The sequence below is a fragment of the Echeneis naucrates genome, chromosome 23, assembly GCF_900963305.1.
Source record: "Echeneis naucrates chromosome 23, fEcheNa1.1, whole genome shotgun sequence".
In the NCBI taxonomy this organism is placed as follows: domain Eukaryota; kingdom Metazoa; phylum Chordata; class Actinopteri; order Carangiformes; family Echeneidae; genus Echeneis; species Echeneis naucrates.
In genome coordinates this window covers 14,402,905-14,424,969 of record NC_042533.1, presented here as the reverse complement: position 1 = coordinate 14,424,969, position 22,065 = coordinate 14,402,905, and the positions used below count along the sequence as shown (strand labels likewise).

The window sequence follows — 22,065 nt, the reverse complement described above, 5'->3', positions numbered from 1 at the left end:
TGCTATGCTTCAGATATAATGAGGGGAACTCAGCCCCTGTCATAACCCAGTGAGACGTAATGATGTGCATCAGGCTGTCAAACCACTTCCTGTGTGTTGGTGAGTCTACAGGAAGTCACATTGTCCTTGCATGCTGCAAAGACTGTCTTTGCAGTCTGATTGGGCTGGATAGACAATCAGAGACAGGACAGGTGTAAATTGTGCTTTCTTCTTCTTCATCACTCAAATAAGAAATAGGGGAAAAGAAAAAATCAGAAATCACACTGTACCCACACCCTCGTATCCTGCTTTGTTGTCCATTTCCCACTAAATGGGATCATCACTTAAAAATTAAAATCATGTTATTATGGAGAGTTTAAACTAGAGACTGAGACCAGAAACTCGTCAATCAGGGAATTGTTTACTGAGCTAATCAAGCAAGTGTTACGTAGGGTCATTTTCACATACATCCATTTCAAGGCCAACAATCTGACCTCTTTTTTTTATAAGCAGTGGAGTCCCACCAGGTTTAAAGCTCTTAAACATCGTCTTCACTGTTCAAATCCAGACTCTAATTTCACTTCTATAAACAGGCCATGGTACAGACATGAAACTGGTGTATAGAGTAACATTTAACGCTAAAAGAAAGCTGTTTAGAGCACTTCTTTCTCTTTGGTGTTTGTGTTTGAACTGAAGGTGCACTAGTGGTTCACAGAGTTTACTCTTAAACAGTGGTTTTGATGTTTAGAATCTCCTGCCATGTGAGCAAAGCAGCATATTGTATCTACAACTAAAACCACTTCAAAGCGCATGCTTATTTAATCACAGATTACATCAGTGACAATTAAGCGCAGTGACAGTTGCATTGTTGAAGTTTGTCTAGTAAAGACAACTTGATTGCTGTGTGTATCCTTCTCCTGAGGGGGAGAGTGAGCGAGACTGAGCTCCTCTTGTCTTTGTCTTTCTAAGCAGCTGCCTATCTCTCTGGCAACTTGTCAAAAAAAAAAGAAAAAAAAGTTAAAGGTCAAGATGCAACTGTAAGAATCAAAACCATGAAAATGGTATTCACAAACGAGGTCAAGAGAAACATGTTATCTCCTGCTAACAAAAACAGTCACCCAGCCCACATTAGTGGGTGAGAAAAGTGGGAGACAAGTTATTGCTGAGTGTTTGCAAAATAAAGCTTTTGAGGAAAAAATGCTCAAGGGTTTGTTTTTAACCAGGGAGTGATAAGCACTTTAGGTCAAAGGTGGCAGCACAGGAAGTGTTGGAATTCTCAAGGCTGTTACAGTGGTGACAGCCAAGGACAAGCTACATGGCTGTTGACCCTCAGGCCTCTCTCACTTCCCGTTGACATTAATCTGTACATTCAAATTTAAACTGCAGCGGCATGCAGATGTTTACTGTTGGTTGAGCACAATTCAAGCTGTTACAAAGACAAAAAGTAATCATTTTCATATCAATAATGTATATTCATATTTTCCTTGCAGATTATCTTTGCTTGCCACTTAAATTTGATGAGGAACATCAGAAATTTCCGAAACTCAGATCAAGCTCGTCAACACCAATTGGTGAAATATAGCTAAATGACATTTCATGCTTCGCTAAGCTATAAAGGATGTTTCTGTTAACTAAAGTTGTCTGGCAAAGACGCAAAACTGTGCCTGAGTGCTTGATGTCTATCAAAGTCAAAAACTGGTGATTCCAAGTAATGGCTGAATTTTCATTTTAGATTGCATCCTTATCTTTAAATATTACATTTCCAACACAACACTTCATATTCAAATTCCTAACCAAAGCTATCTAAGATGAAGCCCCCAGTGTTTTCTCAATAGCCCCAAATCTATTTCATTGAGCATGTAATTTCCACTTGGTACCATTTCCCCAGTATGTCTCCATTTTACAAGTCAACCAAAAACTAAATTCCTTGAAAATTTTCGATATACATGCCATGGATAAGGAAATAATTTTCCCCGGGTTAACATGTCCCCAGACCGACTTGAATTCGGACTTGAGCCCAAAATGTTGTTACAACTACTCAAGGGACAATCCATTTTTTTTCTTGTGGTCAGAGTTGCAGTGCCTCCTGTGGTTACCAAAGAAAGAAAAGGTTCAGCAAAAAGCAGAATTCAGTAGTTCATGTGGTTGTCTTGGATAGGATCCAAAGGATTACAGATAAGTCTGAAGGGGAAGAGAGAAAATAAGAAAGGAATGCTGTTCTCTAATTTTGTCATATTTAGTATGACTTTTACCTCTTTAAGCATTTAAAAATATTAAGCTATACAAATGTGACAGGGGAATGCCACTCGTTGATGGAACTGCCAGTATGCAACCTTTGAGTTGGAAAGACAATCAGCAAAACTAACAAAAAAACTAGCTAATTATCTGACTAACTAATTAAAGACAATTAGAAACTGATTCATTTAAAGGTAGGGATGTAATGACCATTTTCATTGCTAATTCATCTGCCAAATATTTTCTCAACCTTAGAACATTGTAGAGTGGTTGAGTTTTGCACTGTCGTAATTTTCCAAGTCAAAGGATATTCTTTTCAAAACCATCCTTAAAAAAAAAAAAAAAAACAAAAACTTCTAAAACCTGATTTCTAGACCAATTCAGCATCCGCAGCTGGTAGGTCTTTGTTGCAATTATACACCCTATAAAAACGAAACCAATAACACCCCACGATTAAACAAACAAACGTAAAAATCCACTATGTAGTTTTCCAAAGCTTTCTATAGATCAACTGATTTCATGGGAGAAACGATCGTACCCCGGAATAGTTTCTCGTGTGACAATTCCCCTAGGTTTTGCGGGTCAACTTAAGTTCACTGCTTAAGAAGTCATCGCCGCCCTTCTCCCCCATGCAAGTTTAGCTTGAAATGTATTTAATTTCTTTTACGGTTTTCCTCTTATGGGACATTCTTGTCGTGCAGCCCCTCCCTGCGAGTCCCTCAGTGCGCAGACTCGTGGCTCCGCTGTCAGGGCAAGGCAGTCTGACAGTATGGCGGCGGGGTGCAGCTGGAAGGATGCTACCTACGCCTGTGATGTGTCTGTCGCCGGCAGGGCGTAAATGGACATCTGACGGCAAAAAGAGCGGAGGATTCAGCGAGAAAGGCCTGTCGCCGTGAGCTCCAAAGATGGCCAGGCTCGCCGACTACTTTGTGGTTGTCGGCTATGACCTCGACAAGCGAGGTGGGTGCTGTAGTTAGCCGGAGCTGCTAGCACTGACGGCGTATCATTAGCCGTGGGTGCACTGGAGGCTCGGAGGGAGGCGGGGACTGGCTGGTCGCCACCAGCAGCTGAACGATGCTAGTAGCTGTCGGCTCGCAGTTAGCCACGAACTTTAGGCCGGGGACTCACGGGCCTTGCGGGATTAGTATACTTAAATGCTCGCCTGTCAGCCGGTGTCCCGCGTTTGTGAACGACAGGGCGCAGAGAATGCACGGAAGGATTGTTGTACTCAACTTCCAGGCACGTTTTAGCTTTAGCAAAACAAACCGCTTCACTCTGTTGACAGTTAACTTGCTAAGAGCTAATGGTAGCCGGGTTAGGGTAAAAAAAAAAAAGGAGGGGGTGGGGGCTGCTGTTTGGTGGACTGTGATCTTAAGAGGGATTTATTTCGCAGTTTCAGTTTGAGTTGCCTCTCCTTTGTGTGGGCAAATTTATCGGCGCAGTTGTCAGTGTTAAAATCAAATTTCAAGATGCCAGATAGAGACCTGTCAGTGCAGAGGCTGCAGGCTCCTCTGCAGTTACTTGGGACAGTCAGTCAGTGAAAGCCCTACAAATTTCTGTTTGGACTTGATTGAAAGCTTTTCAGAAATGGAAATCGATGCTTCTCGGCGGAGTTGCTGATTGTTTTCTTTGTTTGTGTTTCGTGTGGATTAACCCAGATGCCTTTGCCCCTCCCCGAACCCCCTTGGAACGAAGCTCTGTTCCCTTGTGTTGATGGGACGGGGTTTGGACCGTTATCTGAGCCCCACCCCTCTCCTTTTCACCCTGAGCCTTGGCCTAGATCTGTGCAATTTAATGGCCCGTTCAATCATGAAATATTCATCCTGCCTATCAAAAGCATGCAGCTTGTAACGTGGTAGAGCCTTTTTATATAGAGTGGATTTTTGGCTATGTTTAATTCAGAGGTGGAAAATTGTAACACGACAAGCCCTCTGTGGCTAAAAGCAGATAGAGAAACAGTTTTTTATCTTGGGCAGTCTATATCACATTTTGATTGCATGAATGCACTTTTGCATGTTGTATTTTTTCAGAAGGGGCTGCATACAGGATGTTATAACTTGGACACTGCAAACACTGCAGAAAGTCTCCTTCCTGTTCTACCCGTCTGAATGCAACTTAGAACAGAACAGGCCTGTAAAAAGCATCTGGGCACCAGACAATAAAGCCACAGTGACTTTAACAGATCAAGGCGCCATGCCTTGTAAAGCCAAACATTTAAGAGCAATGATGATGTTGTAACATTATTCCATGCTTCTAGGTGGAAGCATTCTGTTGTGTTGGACATCTCCAGTAGCTGCTATTAGATGATTCCCATCATCACTGACAAACCACTGTTAACTTCTTAGTTCAGCCTCTGCAGTTAGATCAATACGCTTCTACTCAGTCTTGGCATTTGATGCCCTCTTCTGCTCTAATAGGTTGTATTGCCAGACACCAAAAAGAGATGGCAAGAGATTGTAGAATTGCTCATTTGTTCCTCCAGAAAGCATGCTGTCAAAGCCACAATCAGTTTCTACTTCAGAGTCAAGATGATATGTGATGGAAGGGGCGTAGAATGTAGACGTTGTCAGTGGAGATTTCATAATTTTTGTGCATGTGTCACAATCCTTTCTGGTTAAAATGAAATTTGTCCAGCGTGGTTCTATTTGCACTAAAGAAAACACTTGGCTAGGATTCAAGTATGAATGGTCTTAAATCATAAGAATACCAGGAATTCTGCAGCACAGTGGAGTTTCCTCTTGTGTCTAAATATCTCATGCATCCTGTGTACGTGTGTGTGTGTGTGTGTGTGTGTGTGTGTGTGTGTGTGTGTGTGTCTGTGTGTTTTTGCTGGATACCACACAGTTGGTGGAATGTTTTTGTAAGCGTAAGCACTGACAGGTTTTCAGGACTAACATAACCACTGCACACCTGCCTTGCTGAGCGCTGTCACTGGGAGATACCTCATGTTTACAAACAGAACATCCTGTTGGCTGGACTATGCTTGCGTGCTTTTCGTATGATTTTACATAGTGTATTTAAACTGCCAGCTTCAGTTGGACTTGTCCAAAAGATACTAACCTTAGGGCATAGCCTTGAATCTTCCATTCACTCTGTCTCGTTGTTTCTAAGTGTCAGGTTGCTTGTATTGTGCTCAGCCAAGATGCTAAGTTATATGATCAGTGGATCTTACTTAAAGTCAAAATGGCTGTGTGTGGGTTGGGAATGGTCCTTAGTTGCCGGGGTGTGGTTCCCCTCTTAGCAAGGGTCTCCTGAGAAACACAGCATGTTGTCGTGTTTTGACAGCAGTCCCTCCATTCGCTGAAAACCTGGCAGCCAATTAGATAGACAGTGTGAGGCCCAAACAGGAAACAGAGGAGGGAACCCGAAGGAAACTTATTTTGTATGGGAATCTAGTTTACCTCCTTGTGTGTGTCTGAAAACCAGGAAGGGGGGTTGTTTGGTTTGTGTGTATCTGTATTAGACAGTCCCATTCAAGGTGGTGAAGAGACACACACAAACACCCAGACGCTAGCGAGCATACAGGCCCTATTGTAGCTCCATCTGTGTGCCTCCGGGGCTGCAGTCTGAGGGTGTTGGTCATTGCTGTGGTGGGCCCTAAACAGAATGCAGGGTGGTTGTTTTCAGGCTCAAGTGACAGTTCTGGCATACACATACTCCTCTGAAGCCCAGCCTCTTCTACACACACCCCTACAGCCTTCAGTCAAGGCAGGACCATTCACAACATTAAAGGCTACTGAGGACACAAAGAGGTGCTTACAGGGCAGATGGTGCACACATGTAGGCTGTTATGTTTACAGAACTGAGATTGCCTCTGTTGAGTACATGTAGGCATGGTTGTAGAGGTGTCACACTGTGATTCTGTATCCATGTGTAAGACATAATGACGCCAAAGTACAATCAAAAATAGAAAAGACACATGATCCTTTGAGCAAGTTGCAGTAACCATTTGGGACAGTTTTGTAAAAAATTATTGTGGTGTTGGTTAGTTGTCTAACAAACAAAGTTTAATTAAACATTTCTTTTGTCAAGTTTTACTACCAGCTGTGTTAGTTTGATTAAAATTATGCATTTAACTTTTGAGAACAGAGGCTTGTTAAAAATTCCTGAATGTCAGTTGTTGAAAACAGTGTTGTTTTATGTCCTTATTGAAACGCAGATATTTCATTGGCTCAGTATTACAAAACTGGCTGCAGCTTGTGTCTGTTCCTGTTCCCTTTCATCTGTCCAGAGTGAGCAATGTTACCATGATAATGACCATGAAACAATACTAATTCATTGTGGTACAAATGCAAAAACTGATATTGTATGGTTTTTACTTTCAAAATTCCTTTTAAAGTCTATTATTCTGTTGTTGAAACTGTTGGAAGTCAGCGGATTACTCTTTGTAATTATATATATTATATGTACTTAATTACTGATAATTTTTGAGGATCTATTTTTAATACAAACAAGGGCACCAGAACAGCAGTCCGTATTGTATGGGTTATGCACTCTTTTGACATGGGTGGTGTTGTTGGGTGCATTTCCATAGTGGAGGCTGCGGGTTGTTTCTTGAGATGTAGCAGATGTTGGCCATGACTCATCCACCAATTAAGAGGGAAAGCTGTTGAGGTGCTAAAAGTAGTTTGTTTTATTTTTGCTCAGTAGTGTTCTGATATTAGCCAAAGCTCAAAGAAAACAGAAGACTTTCTCACCATGTGGTTCTGCTGTTTTCACTGAACTACACACCTGTTAAATAACTGCTCCATTATCATGGGATGTGGGAGGTTGTGTTATTGAGACAGGAAGACTGCACACTAGGGGTTTATTCGTGCAACAGGGAAATAAAGCACTTTCTGTCGAACAATTTTCATACTGAAATGGACAAAATGCCTCATATTCATCATTCATTCATTTGAAAATTTAGTTGTGTGTCTTTGAATGAATTCGATTCAGATTACAAACTACAGTCTTAATGTATTTCAGTCCTCCTCATGAGAGACTTGACCACAGAGAGATTACAGGAAATGTGAAGCGATGTGCCCCATGCGTTGCTTTGGGATTAATGGCCGGCATCTTAAAACTCCAGGTCACCAAGGTATCATGAGGATACAGGATACAGTTCATTAATATGGCCGTGACCAGACTAAGTGGGAGTTTTTCATACTGAATGTGTGAAAGCAACCGAAGATGTACATAAAGCTACATTAGGCAGAGTGAGGGAGCCTGAGGAGAGAGGATTGTGTGTGATGCTGCCAGCAGAGCCTACTTGCAGACAGCCACTTCCTCCATCGCTCCAGTGCAGGCTTGCAGTCTTTCAGGCCCGCCAGAAATAGCTCTCACAATCTGCCTTTCATAGAGGGACAGAGTGACACTGGGTTGTGGCAGTGCACTGAGGCTTGTGTGTTGGCATGACCTGCTCTACTGCTTGCCACTCTGATGGCTGCCTGAATGTTTGTGGCTGTGTCTTGTGTTTGTTGCGTTACCATGGCAATGATCCCCCACTTTGCGGGCTGTGGGTTGTGATGAGCATACTGACTGAAGGGAATATTTTTTTCTTAATGTGGAGTAGAATTAGATTTTAGCATTTTCAAACAAAAACTTTCCCTTATCACAGGATAACCACACCTTCCACTAATACATTGTTTAGGGACTCATGTCAGCGTTTAGCTAATGATGCCTGGTCATGTTTTTAAATGAGAGTTCTCAAACACTTTATCTGGTAAAGTAAAGGTGAAAAAACATGCCAAGTGAACACTGTTAACTTCCTTATTCTAGCAAAACTAAAAAAAAAAAATAAAAAAATCAAAAAGCATTACTGTGCAATAAAAGATAGGAAGGATCTGCTGTTTTTACAGCTGGCGGGCCTGGGAGACACCATCACATATGACTGTTGTCATGTTACACAAGTCCTAGTGTGTGTTAATACGTGCATGTCCGTCTACTGTGCTAAATGCTTGTTATTCATGAGGGATCTAATGGCCCCGGGGCCCTAAAGCTGCCCTCATTCCCTCATTCCTACCACACAGATATAGACTTTGTGTACATGCATGCTGGTGCGTGCTGGGGGTGAGGATGAACATATAGCCTCTAGACGCTTCTTTACACAAACAAAGAATGTAGAAGCAAATGCTTCCTCATTTTTAAGATATCATATAATCATATAAACAGGTGGCTGTCTAGGTTAACTTCTCATTTAGTAAGTAAATGCGATAATAGAATCAAAATTTTCTTCACCACAAGCGTCTGTTTATTTTAAGCACACTCTATTTCCCATGTACTACAACACTGTATTATTTTGCACATAACTGGAGAGATCCTAACACGTTGGATTTAGGCTTCATCCAGAGTTAAAGTTAAATAAAGGGCAAGATGCCAAAATTAATAATGTAAACATAGTTTGTAAGTGTGTACTGTGTAGGGAAGCATAGGGGATGCCCTCCTCAGTGCTTTGATAGTTTCCCTGGAATTCAGAGAATTTATTTGTCCCCACTCAGGACAAAGGCTGAGTCAGTGGTGCTCTCAGTCAGCCTGTAGGTGCCCAAGGGAGCAATCGTTCAAATCCCCAAGGGGTGATTCCAGCATGTCCGGAACTGTTTTGATCTGAAGATAGGGGGTTGTTAGGATTGGTAGGTTTGGGCGAGTAATTCTGGTTGGTTGCTGTGGTAACCTCTTCACTGCAGCACCCTGCTTGTGCAATGCTCATTCTTAGGAAGTTGCTATAAACTATACATGGAGGTGATCTTTCAAATGATTTCTTGTTCACCTTTTATTCTCTTTTCATCATCAGCATAATGGATCATTGACTCACGCAGCACTTCTTAAAATACTCAAAAAGTAGCTGATTTAATTGTAATTAGTAAAATTTCTCCTTGATTTGGTTGAAATCCTGATGACAGAAGATTACATTTCTTCTTTATTATGATGGCCTTCCAGAAAAGTAAAAGTAAAAGAAATCTGTCAGAAAGAAAAGAAGATCTGACACCCACTGTGCCAGCTCTAATCTTAGATTTAGCCTATCAATGCATTAAATGCAGATTAAAGGACTGACATTGTTCTGGAACTGAATCAATGCTGTAATGCATTTATGGCACACCTGAAATAGGTCTCTATTAAAGGTTATTTAAATTACATTTGAAGCCCAGGTGTTAAGCTTGGTAGGGTTACTTGTTGTTTTCAACTGATGAGAAGAATATAAATGTGTTGGCTGTACTGTAAAATGGCTTAGGTTTGAATTGGATGTTGTTGCATTTCAAATAAGCACAGCAAGAAACTATGTAGATATAGATTTTATATTGTTATTGTTATATTTTATATTTTATACTGTCAACTAATATCTCTCAGTACAAATAAATCTGATGGTAGGATGATAAAGACATCAGAAGATTAAATGACAATAATCATATGGTAGCTATTCGGCTACTTACATACATATGAAACGTCCAGTTTGTTGCCAAAAAGCCTTGTTTTTTTATGCCACTATTTAATTTGATGAACGAGCTGCTATAATTCAACATCTCCCACTTCAGAAACAGATTACCACTCCTAATTGACCTGTTTCATGTGTGCAATACTGTATGGAGTCTGTATGGACTTTGTAGTAGCTCTCTGCCATTTGCACATAATTTGATTAACAGTCAGTGTCTGTGTGTACACTGCTACGTCTCACATCAGATAGTGCAGATTAAGATACACTATGAGCCCTTCAGTTGGTTCCAGTGATTTTAACGCACAGTGGACAAGAGATATAATAAGAATCATTCACTCGAATTTATAGAAGAATGCAGACTCATTCATTTTACGTTAAACACAATAAATATTAATTATTTGCGCAACTTTAAATGCCCTTTGCTGGGAGTGATTAGTTCAAACCTTTTATTTACATTTTAAGGTTACTCCACCCTTGTTGTACAGTACATTTGATTTGAAGTATTTAGTTTGAGCTGCAGCAGATTCTGCTGCAGCTCTGTATGTTTCAGACATTCTGCCTGAAACATACAGTTTCAGGCAGAATGTCAGGCAGAAACATTCAGTAGGCCCAAGATCTGGACCCAGTGGACTCCCTATAGGATGTGGCAGAACAGAAGGCCTGCACCTTGAACATGCAGCTGACTAAATTGCATAGATGATGGAATCAAGTCTGAAAGGAAAGTGTTGCCATCCATGCCACAAAGACACAAAGACTAAGGCTGTTTTGAGAGTAAAGGGAGGAACTACCCTATATCATTATATTATTTATTTAAAAGTTAGCATTTTGCGACTTCAAATAGGACAACGAAACATTGTATTACTGTCACTTTGTCTAGTTTCTTTCCGGTTATGAGAGACACGTATGCTTTTGGTATCCTAAGTAACAGGATACCATTTCCGGACTCTGTGTGGGTGACTGCTGTGGTATAGTGTTTTGAGGGTTAATGTGCAACTGAAATCAGACTAATACTAGTCCATAGTGGAGCTGAGAAAACGAAGGGTGTTTGAAATGGTTAGAGGGATGTTGTGCATTGCCGAAGAAAGACAAAGGACTGTGTGTCAAAAGACTATTTGTGATTGAGCTCTTCAGCCCACAGCTATCATGTTTCCTGTTGCAGTATTCTGGGGTAGCACACGGAAGTCTTGTTTGCATCTTTTTCTTGAGAAGCTGCTGGCAATCATACCATATTTCCTGTGTTTCCTGTGCTGGATTACCAGATTTATGAATAGTCAGATTCTTTTGCTTAAAGCTGCTGACCCATTTTTGATCAGCTCTTAACGTTTTAGTAGAAAGTAATTGTTTTGCGTAAGAGTACATGATACCTGAGGTTCGGTGATCAGTACCAACACCCTTGAAATTCCATGCATCTTGATTCTAAATTGAGTTAAAAATAAGGTGAAATTAGGTAAAAATTAGACAACAGAGCTTGCAGAGCTTCACACACACTCCTACATACAAGCCCAAGATGACAGACATGGTGTGAAAATACAGTCACTGGTCTACTTATGAACATTAATTTTACGAACATTCAGGGATACACATAGGCAGAACTGCAAGTTAAAATTGCAATCTGAACACTCCCCTTGCAGTCTGTGAGCTTAAATTTTGTTCTGCGTGTTTCTTCTCCCTAGCACAAATTTCAATGCTACCCATGCCGTGCAGCACCGTAGCCTACTTCCCCACCAGCATCACATATATTTGTACTTGTGTTAGTGCTAAGTCGTATGAACTTACAATTGTGCCTTTATTGCACCTTCTTATAAACTGATGTCAGACTAAAATTTTGTCAGTCCTGAAAGAATCACATGTATAGTAACTAAAACACCTATGGCACCTATGAAACTTTCAGAGCTGTCTCAGAGGCACCATCATATCAAGACTTTGTCTTGGTAGTAAAGTGTGGTGTCTGGGCAAATTATTTAGGTCTGTAGCTACAGAGACCAGGATCATTAAATGGTGTTGGTCTTCATCCTAATAATACGTGATGAAAAATTTTATTGACCAGCAAATGCTTCTTGAGCTTTTCAAGATGCTGCCACATGCCTCCACCATCATGCGATTATTTTCCACTGATTAGACCTAGATATGACCCTCATTTCATGTCACATTGATCCTGTCGTTTTTACTGTCACATCAACCTTAGCACATGTTGGCAGCTCCTTGCACATTAATGCGGTGATCATGTGAACTTCATAGAAGATGACTTGGAAACGACTCCTGAGCCTTTTTCTTAACATCTCACGTGTAACATTTATTTCAGTAAACTTCTGGTTTGAATAATTTTAAGGGATGCTACACTTTCACCAGAACCTCACTGAGATATTGATGCCTGGTGAATCTAGACTTATTGTATAAATGCACCTTAATGGTCCATAAATGATGTTTTTTATGAAGGATTTTTAAATAGACACTGTTTCCCGAAAAGAGAAGGAAATTTGGAAGAAACTGTGGAAACAGTGGAGACTGTCAGCCTCTTTATTAACACTTAGTGGTGTGTGGTTGCTGGGTGCTGGGAGAGGGCAGAGTCTTGTCCCAGTGGTTAAATATTGCCCTTTGACCACAGTGTAATTCTGAAGAGATGAAATTACCTCAATATTAGTGCCTTATTGATCAGGACACTTGAGTTTAAAAGACCACCACTGACAGTAAAATTCAAACAGAATTTCTGACTTGCCCTTCTAATTGACTGCATGTAATACAGTTTTACATAAAACCATAGCATGAAACCCCTTCGCATCTTTGAATGCTGAGAAGTGTTGATCAGGGTTGTAAAGCATTTCATTCAATGCAGTGTCTTTTAAGAGGGGAAAACAAGACCGCTGGCTCCAAGATGTTATCTCTGTTAATTCACAGGATATGCTAATATCATTAACACTTGACTCATAGCTGTCTGCATGTTAAGCCTCCTCTGTGAGGCACTTTATACTCATACAGAGGAAATTAAGTAGAAGTGAACAGTAGGACACAGCCAATATGTTGTGATTGCTTCCTGTGTTTTGGACCGTGCAGTTCTCTGTTTCCCCTTATGCTAGCGTTCCCTCTTTATGTCAAAAGAGCTTGCTCTGAATCATTGGTGTGAATTTGTGTCATATTTAAGTGTTGTAAACACTGGTTCATTAATTGCGTCTAAAAATAAGATATATTTTTTTTGTGATACCAGTTATATTTCAAGTCACTATGGTAGTAATGAGCTCTTTATGACCATGATACGAATGACTCAGCTCAGAGCTGCGCTTAGTGGAAGCTGAAACCTGGGTGTGCTTGCTTCAGAGCCGCTGCTCAGTGACTGCAAAGTAGATGAGCTGTTTTCAGTAAGCACTGGCAGGTTTCCCCACTCTGTTTGCATCTGTTTGGTGACTTAGAGTGAAGCAGAAGACACTTTGTAGACTGCCACCTGTACCTCTTGAGGCAAAACCAAAAGTGGAAAGAAGTCAAGCTCACATTATTAATTATTGTAATATATATGTATATATGTATATGTGTGTGTGTGTGTGTGTGTATATCTCTCTCTCTCTCTCTCTATATATATATATATATATATATATATATATATATATATATGGCTGATCTAGCATAGTACTAAAGACTGAGTTTATTGAAGTTTATCTGGCCACTGTTCTCTTCTCTCAGTTCATTGGCTCTCCTGAAAAGCCTTTTGTTTTTGTTTTGGAAGGTGTTGGAGATCTGTTTTGCAGGAAGGATACGAGTTTGCTGAAGTGCTATTGAACACATTGTTTCCAAGGTGGTGAAGGGTTTTTGTGGTTGTTGTTGTTGTTTTTTTTTTTTTAATTTGCATTTAGTTCCTGAACAGCAGCTTTGCTCAGCCCGTCCTTATACAACATTGGTGGGCCCATTTATTTATCTTTTGCTGTCATCAAAAACCAAAGTAAATAGTAACACATGTGAAGTGTTACCTATTGATGTTCTGCTCTAAGGAGTCTTCCATTGCCTTTGGCCCAATGAATGCCTTGTCTGTGGCTGCATCAGAGTGCCTCACACTCCTTCATATTGCTCAACAAGACTTCCCCATGTGTGTGTGTATGCATGCATGTGTGCATCAGACAGTGCACAAGTGAGTGCTTGTGTATTCATGTGTAAATGAATGTGTGAAGAGCAGACTGGGTGGACAGCAGAGAGCAATGTCAGTGGGTGTGTGCTGTGGCCTACACATGATGTCATAGTTTTGTGTTTTCAGCTCTGTGACTTTCTGATCATTGGTCTTAACACAATGAAATGCAGCTACATTGTCTCAAATTATGAAAGTAAACCATTTATGCAGCAATATTATTTGCAAATGTAAGAACAATGTAATGTTGACACAACAATATATCAGTTAGAGGATGTATTTCATTAGTAAGTGGACCTCTGATATCAACATGATGGTGGATTGAGGTTGTTTCAGAACTTAAGTTAAATCTTATTTTGGACAGTCTTACAAATCTGCATATGCACACTGGTCATGTACAAAGCACGGAGGGCTCAGAGCTCTTTTGTCTTGTCTTGTCTTGCCGTCGCTGTGGAAACTGCCTGATGTCGTGTCACTGTGGTTTGGAAGTCTGTCCTTGCAAATGAGAAGCTGTGGCCTCGTCCAACACCACGATCATGACACACACACAGAAAGAAACACATAGTCACACTGAGCTACACACTCATTTCAGCTCTGACTGCCATCATTCATGTGATCATATGACTGGTTGGCCTCCCTTCTTACCATGTCAGAGGTCATCACTACTTGTAGTCATCTCGGTGAGGAGTCATTGACAGCCCCACATATACAGACATAGAGACACACAGCCACTACCTGTCATGCTCTTCAGCTTGCTTCTCTTCCTCTTTCTTTCTCAATATTACATTTCCATTTCAAGTTTTTCCCATATCCTTTATTTGTTTTGATAATCTGAGATAGTATATTATTTGTGACAATGGTCAGAAAGCATGGAACAGACAGATTTTCTAAAAATCCCCATGATCTTCACTAATGATAATAAAATCACGATGGCAACCTGTGTAAAAAAAACAAAAAAAAACAAACAAACCAAAACAGGTATATCCATTATGGTGTATTGACAGCTAACTAATGCTTGCTTGCAGTTTTTGTTCACATGCTAGCTGCTTAATATTGTGCTCATTACCCAGCAGTTTTTGCCTAATGTGATGTAAACAAAATCGTAGTAACACGGAATTAACATGTAAACAGGCATGAGCTTGTTTAGTTTTCTCTCACACTCCACTAATGAATCAGAAAGTATGGACACTGTTTCAAAAGAGTTCATCACAGGAGGAAAAGCCTGTTCACTGTCTTCTTGTTGACAGAGTCTCCAGTCTGCTCAGTACTGTAGGAGTTGAATGCGGCAATTGTAACTTGCTGATTGTGTCACTTACACTGAAGACACAGCTGCAGTTCTGCTTTTGCTTAACCTAAATCTCTAGTTTCCCAATAGTATTTGGACCTTTAATTCATTAATGCAGGACTCCTCCAGATGCCTCCTTGACAAAGTTACAGATCTGAGTGTTCTTGGTTTCTACAAGATTTGCACACTTTGGGCAGTTCTTGACTGATCCTCTCAAGCTTGCGCATTATTACAAATACCTACTTATTCATGGAGCCGCCCTAATCAGGCATTATTATCTCAGCAGTTCAGTAAGTCGAGTCCTATGGATAACAATTGGGAGCTTCACCTTCTTTTGAAATTTCAAATGTGCATTAAATATTAGAATGAGAATCATGAACTCAGGATTTGGTGTCAGACACGCTGGTTCGAATATTCATGAAACTACTAATCTCTATGATGCCATGATTGTTAGCTACACTTAGGAGTCCTTGGTCACATCCTAAGTTTGTGATTCAAGGATATACACGGGAGGAGAAACGGGATGCAGAGATCAGTCATCACAAGTTTGCAAAAAAAAAGAGAAGAAAAAAAAGGATTAAGCATCACTAACTGTCATATAAGGAACGGCCTGTAAAGGAAACTGATAGCCTTCCAATCACTGCTCTGTTGTGGTTGCACATCAGGTCTGGCTGACAGTTAAATGTTGTCACTGAAAGGCCACTACACGTAGTTCACATTCATTCACTCATTGAGACCCTTGAGAAACCCTTGTCCTACATCAGCAGCAGCTCTGTCATGGGGTCATGCTTACATACTGCTTGTTACTTTCTAAAAAAACAGCTTGAGCTCTCATGTTTTTCTTTTGCTGCTCACACACAGGCCCAGTGTGGCTGTATGGATTTGATGGAAAGGTAATTGCTTGATTTAATTGTTATTAATTTCTGTGGTAAGAGAAACACAAATTCTTCATGCGCAGATCAAATTTGGACTGTGTTCAACAGCAGGTGGATCAAGTGTTTGTGCAAGTTTTTAAACCCACGCTATAGGGGAAATGAGGTTCCACTAAATGTTGAATAAAACATGAGTAAAACTGTCACCACGTGGAAATTTAAACAAAGAAATATTTGACAGAGTATCACTTAGCTAATTCTGTGTGGTAAGCAGTGGTTGAAGACCCATACTCACCATGTTCAGGATGTGAGATTGAGAACTTTGTAGATTCAGAGTGGATTTTTGCAGACTTTTGGCTTCTTGCACACCAGAGTCAGACACTCTTGACGGATGTGAGGAAATAACTAGGTTGATACAAAACTGAGTGTATTCATGAATTTAATCATTTTATCACATTAACATTTTGAGAGATTTTTTGATACAGATACCTGAACCTACATTTTTAGCAAATGGATATCATGTATGTGTGAGCATATTGCACATCTCCTCACTTAAATGCAGTTTATCTCTTTTGGTGATGTGGGAGAATAATCCACAACCATACTAAACAAACTAACCATAGGTGGTATTGTTGGAAGTCAGTACAGCCGTCACAGCTTTTTCCATTTCATTATCGTCTGTCATGCATTAGTCATACAACTCTTATAGTTTCATTCAGTGCTACCAATTCTGACTTGGGTGTGCTTAAATCCACACATTGTACCAGGTACAGAACTGTCACTTTATTTACACAAATCAGATTTCATATAAATCACAGAAGAGCTGCTTCTTTCTTTGTTTATGCCTGACCAATACCTGTTTTTACAGGAAAATGTCTAATAGTGTTGGTTTTCATAAGAAGATGCATATCTGGTTTTAAGGATCGCAAATTATCTTAGTGCACTTTTACATTTTCCTTCTCATGCCTCTCTTCAAAGCTTTGTGTACTGAACACTTTGATGCTTAAAGAGTACTAATATAGAGCAGACCTGGTTTATAAGCATGTAAGAAGAGAGTTGATGGAAGTCAAGTTCATCTTTTACTTTGCATAAACATATGCAATTTTCAGATGTACAGTAGTCAGTTTAGTGTAGCACCTGCTGTGCACGTTAAAACACTGCACTGCCTACAACCAGATCTGTGTTCTCTAACAATCCAGTGATACACAGCAGTGTATCTGTGGCAGCTGGAGAACATTAGGTCTAAGAGTGTGGGGTTTGAGCCAAAGACAACATACAATCCAAAGTGGTAAAACTCTCCACGATTAAGCTTTTGATATATATCTCTCTTCTATTCAACATCGATGTTTCATAAATATATGACAAAAAAAGATACATTTTGACAGCTTTATTATAACCACCCTGTCTCACAGATGTAATGCCTTCAAATGTGAAATCAAAGCAGTGATATCTGTATTTTCTATGTATATTTAAGTTGGTATACTGGAGCAGACAAGGTGTTGACTGTAAGCTTTTTGAATGGCACACTGTTGAGAAGCTATGCAAATTTGAAGTTATGTGTTTCAGAGAACCCTGGTGCCTCATTAAGTCTGAAAACCCCTTTATCTGATGCAGTGTAAGCTTAACCCTAAATGGCATGCTCGCTGTGTGTTATAAATCAATTGGTGTGCAGTGACTGTATAATGCTGTTGCTCTCGAACTCTGTCAGCGTTATATGTGTCGTTCCTGTGAGGGCTGAAGGGTACTTGCGGTTTTAAAACCACTTACATCCCCTATACTCTGAGACAAACTCTGACACCTCTGTCCCGTTTAGTCTCACTTCACCTCAATCTGTTGGATCACCACTGAGAACTCTGAGCTCTGATTACAGACCGCATTTGAAATTTTTACCAAGAGATTGTGTTTTGCTTATCGATGAGACGGTCTCCTTGCAATATTTAATTATTTCTTTCTTTGTAGGGAACCTTTAATTTGCCATTTACTTATTTATTTCAGCTTTCAGACTGAGATGAGAAACATTATTCACTTCTGTTTTCATTGTAATATGCTCTTTCAAAATGAGCTTCTGACCAGCTTTGAAAATACTCACCTATTCAAATGGTCTCTGTTACTGCTGTAAATACTTGCAGTCTAGTTGCATTGTATAACAGTGGTTGTAATTTGTTGGCATTTTGCCATAGTACAGCTACAGTCTCGTTCTGCACCCTCTTATTGGTTAGGGTAATTGTTGCCTTTATGAACTCAGTAGGAGACCTTAAAGTCTTGTTTAGATTCCACAAATTCCATTAGTGTACATCTACATAATCTTGACATCACGAGATTCGAGAGAAAAATGTTAAATTGGTGCTGAGAGACAGCTGGAATTGGATTGAAGGATTTTTGTGTATCTTTGTCTGTGTCTGCCTCACTCCAGTGTCTGTGGTTTGTGGGTCTGTGTGTCACTCCCAACTGACTCCTTTTCTGGCTCATTCATACACCTCCCTGAGATGCAGGATGTCCTGTTTTAACTATCTGAAGAATCCCTACCCACCTTGTTCCACTAATGGATAATAGATATGCACTCCAGCATTGATTTTCAATGCCATCCTGTGTCTTTTCTCATTTCGTGTGAAAATACCTGACACACCTAAATAGCATAAAGCCATGATACATTCTCCCAGCATGTATCAGTTCGGTTGTATAATGTACCAGATGATTCATCAAGTGAGATTGTTTAAGTCACGTTCTTCAGGATAAAAACAAAGTCCCTCTCTCCTGCTGACTGATGAATTATTGCCTTCAAGTTAATTATTATGCCATTCCATTGAAGCACTTTATGGCTCTGTTGTGTAAATTTTTATTATCATTCAAATGCAACACATATGTCATCACTGATAAACTCTTTCATTGTTCACACTGTGCAACCACAAACACACTCATAGACGGCTTTCTAAGGTCCCATATTCTGAAGAGAGGCTATGCTCCTCTGTTTTGATTGGTTGACTGTTTGGTCAGTGATCCATTTAAAGTAAAGCAGATTTCGACTCACACACTCGGGGAAATCAGAGAAAAATAAATTCTGTAAGCTTGGAAGGTTGAGCCTTATATCAACTTTTATTTTTTAAATGATCTGGCTGAATGAATCATACATAAGTGATTACACACTGTGATCTATAATAACGTGAGCTTCTCTCTATTCTATGCTTTGTACGACATTATTGTTGGGACCTCGGGATTTTAGCTTCAGTACACTGTCATCCCTGCTTCTCCAAAGAAAATTGACCGCATGGCTGCCAACTTGATCCAAGAGCACAAACCTTCACATACCTCTTTGTACACTGGGGAGAGGGGATGATTTTGACATTTACCTGTGTGTTTTTGGAGCTGGCTTCCTTTCTGTTTGTGTATAATCTCTATCTGTCTGTGCTTCTGTTTTAGTTCCATTGGTAAGAGGCTGCAGGCTCTGTTTGTCTCTGAGGCTGGATTTATTACAAAACATCCAAATTTAGTTTCAAAATGTCTCCTTTTGCTTATCCCAATGAATAATGAAAACTGTACTGTTTTATGCTAGATTTGTACATCTTTTGTGTGGAGAGAATAGTGTGTTCTGTCTGTAGATGCTCCCAATGAGCAACCTGCAGGGCTTCATATGAGTCTAAGCTGAAAAAGGCTTGTGTTGGTTACTTAAGTCAGCATTTGTCAGGTCAGTGTAATTGTTTAACAGGCATATTTGGCCTCACTTTAAAGCCACTGTGACAATGTACATGTCTTTAAACCACTCCTGTAATTAATGTTCAGTTTTCCAACTCCTGGAGCATTTTTTTTTTTTTTTAACTTGAATGACTCATTGGCCCTGCAGACAGCACACAACTATCAGCTGATTTACACTAAAAGCAGCTACTTTGGTAAAGATATTAATAATGACAAGTAAATAACAAGATCCAAGCCCGAGATAGCGGGTTTTATATATATATATATATATATATATATATATATATATATATATAGGGGCTGCAGCAATTGGATATTGTTGTAATCAAGTAATCGGATAAAACATATTTTTGTTTAGTTAAAGTGACTTTGTGTTGGAGAAATTTAAACAATTTGTGTACTGTAATATTCAGGTTTGCCTTATCACTGTACTTACTCTCCTTTCTTATCTGTAAAACAAAACAGAGGCATAAAACAATATAAGGTCCCAAAGTTAACAGGACCATTTCCCATTCTATCACAGAGACTTCCAAACCAGCAAAATTTTGTTTGGCATGTTGTGGCTAGACATATGTTCCATAAAAACATACAAATCATAAAACAGCAAAGAGAATGTCATTCTGCTGATATAGTTATTAGCAGAAATAAACAGACAACAAACAATGCTAATGAAAAAGGAATTAACTCTGTATGTGTCCCTCTGTGTCTGCAGTGGAGGGTGAAGGTCAAGGTCGCATTTTCCAGCGGTTTCCTGAGAAAGATTGGGAGGACAGCCCATTCCCACAAGGCATAGAGCTGGTAAGTCAACACACACTGACTCATTCCTTTGTATCTCAGTGGCAGAACAAGACGCTTAACCTTCTCTGGGTGAGGAGTGCAATTCCTGGTTCAGCTCAGCAGTTAGGGAATACAAGACTTTGAGGAAGAATCAGTCTCTCACAAATTAATTTCTTTATAAATCTGCATTTCAGTTCACAGAAAAATCACTACAACTAACAAACAGCATGATATCTGGTATGAATAGATGCTCCTTAGAGGATGAATGTTAGTTTTGGTGATCTACAATAATGACAATTTGTCGTGGCTTTAAAGTTGAGCCCTGGTAATGTAAACAAAACAAACAAACAAATCTATGGTCTACTTGATGGAATATGCATCTTAGGGAGATTTAGAGTAGAAGTTTTAGTTGACTTGAATGGCCTGCTTTGGCGTGTGGGTGTAACAGAAGTGCTCAAATATTTATTATATTAAGAACCTTTGGAGCTGTGGCGTCACATGATGCATTCCCTTTATTGTCAAGCATTAGAATTAACAATTAATATTACATTATTTACCCTTTATTTCATGTTTCTTTTGTTAATTTTTTGTGCACGTTTTGGTACTACGGCAGTGGTGATTTTACTGCATTTTATCTCAGCATGTGACAAATGAAAATTTAAATCGCTATATAAGCACCAGCTCAGACAAATCTGACGCAAAAAACAACAAAATCTCCAAATAATATATATTATATTATACAAATCTTCCCAAGTCTGGGCCTTTACTGTAAAACCAAATGTGTTGACAATGACACAACATGCTGATGTGAAAACTGACACTACTTACATCTAGTACAGTACTTTAAACAATAGGTTTAGACATTTTCAATACTTTCAAACAGGGGTAGAGGAGCCATACTAACTTCCCAGTGCCGGTGCTGGGGATGGTGCTGAATCCTCAGGTCATCCAGTTTGATTGATGCATCTGTAATGTTTTAGTTCAAGTCAGTTGTCAGAATTGCTGAGTCAGTGAATTCAACTTGAAACTAAAAACTTTCCTCAGAAAAAGTGTCAGTGGGGATTGACTGAAAATAAAAGGAACCAGCCAATATTGTAGTTGACATAAGCCAGTAACAGATCTACTTCAGAACAAGTCAGTAAGAAAATCCACTAATCCACTAATTAGGAAACTGCTCATATTGACTTTCTACTGTTTACTCAATTCAGGCTACACTGTGACAGCATTGATTGTGCCTTCAATTTTTCTTTTTTAGCAAGTATATATTTGAAGATTACATATTTTAAGCCCAATTCAATCAGATTAGAAATGAGAGAAATTTTTTTCCACATCTGTTCCCATCATTCAATGTAGTATCCATTCATAGTATTCATTCAGCCACTGTATATTAAGCAGATGGAAAGTTTTCAGAACCTGGGGCCTTATTAATAAAGCAGTGAAGTTGAAGCCTTGAAGCCATTTATATTTATGAAACTGAGTATGGTCGACCGCAATATTCACAGTAATAAATCAGTATAAATCACAGTCCACCTGGATGTTTTTACAGGTGGATCCGTGCGCTCACATGGTTGATGAAAAATAGGCTATCTCATGAATTTTGATGCGTATAAATGAGACTGCTTATCAATGGCATGGTACAACGAATCAGAAGACAAAAAAAAAAGACTTTTCACAAAGGCTAAAAGAGACGTGTTTTGTGGGTGAGGTG

The 22,065-nt window shown here is 39.6% G+C and overlaps 1 protein-coding gene across 4 annotated transcripts in view; it reads left to right on the top strand.

Moving 5' to 3' along the window:
• The first annotated feature begins 2,990 nt into the window (after positions 1 to 2,990).
• Positions 2,991 to 22,065, top strand: part of sbf1 (SET binding factor 1) — a 51,226-nt gene continuing 32,151 nt past the window's right edge. For all 4 annotated transcript variants that reach the window (XM_029494901.1, XM_029494900.1, XM_029494899.1 and 1 more), the window contains exons 1-2: positions 2,991 to 3,174; positions 20,293 to 20,378. In XM_029494901.1, the coding sequence (XP_029350761.1) occupies positions 3,120 to 3,174; positions 20,293 to 20,378 (141 nt within the window). In that variant the 5' untranslated portion in view covers positions 2,991 to 3,119. The remainder of the gene's footprint in view (positions 3,175 to 20,292; positions 20,379 to 22,065) is intronic.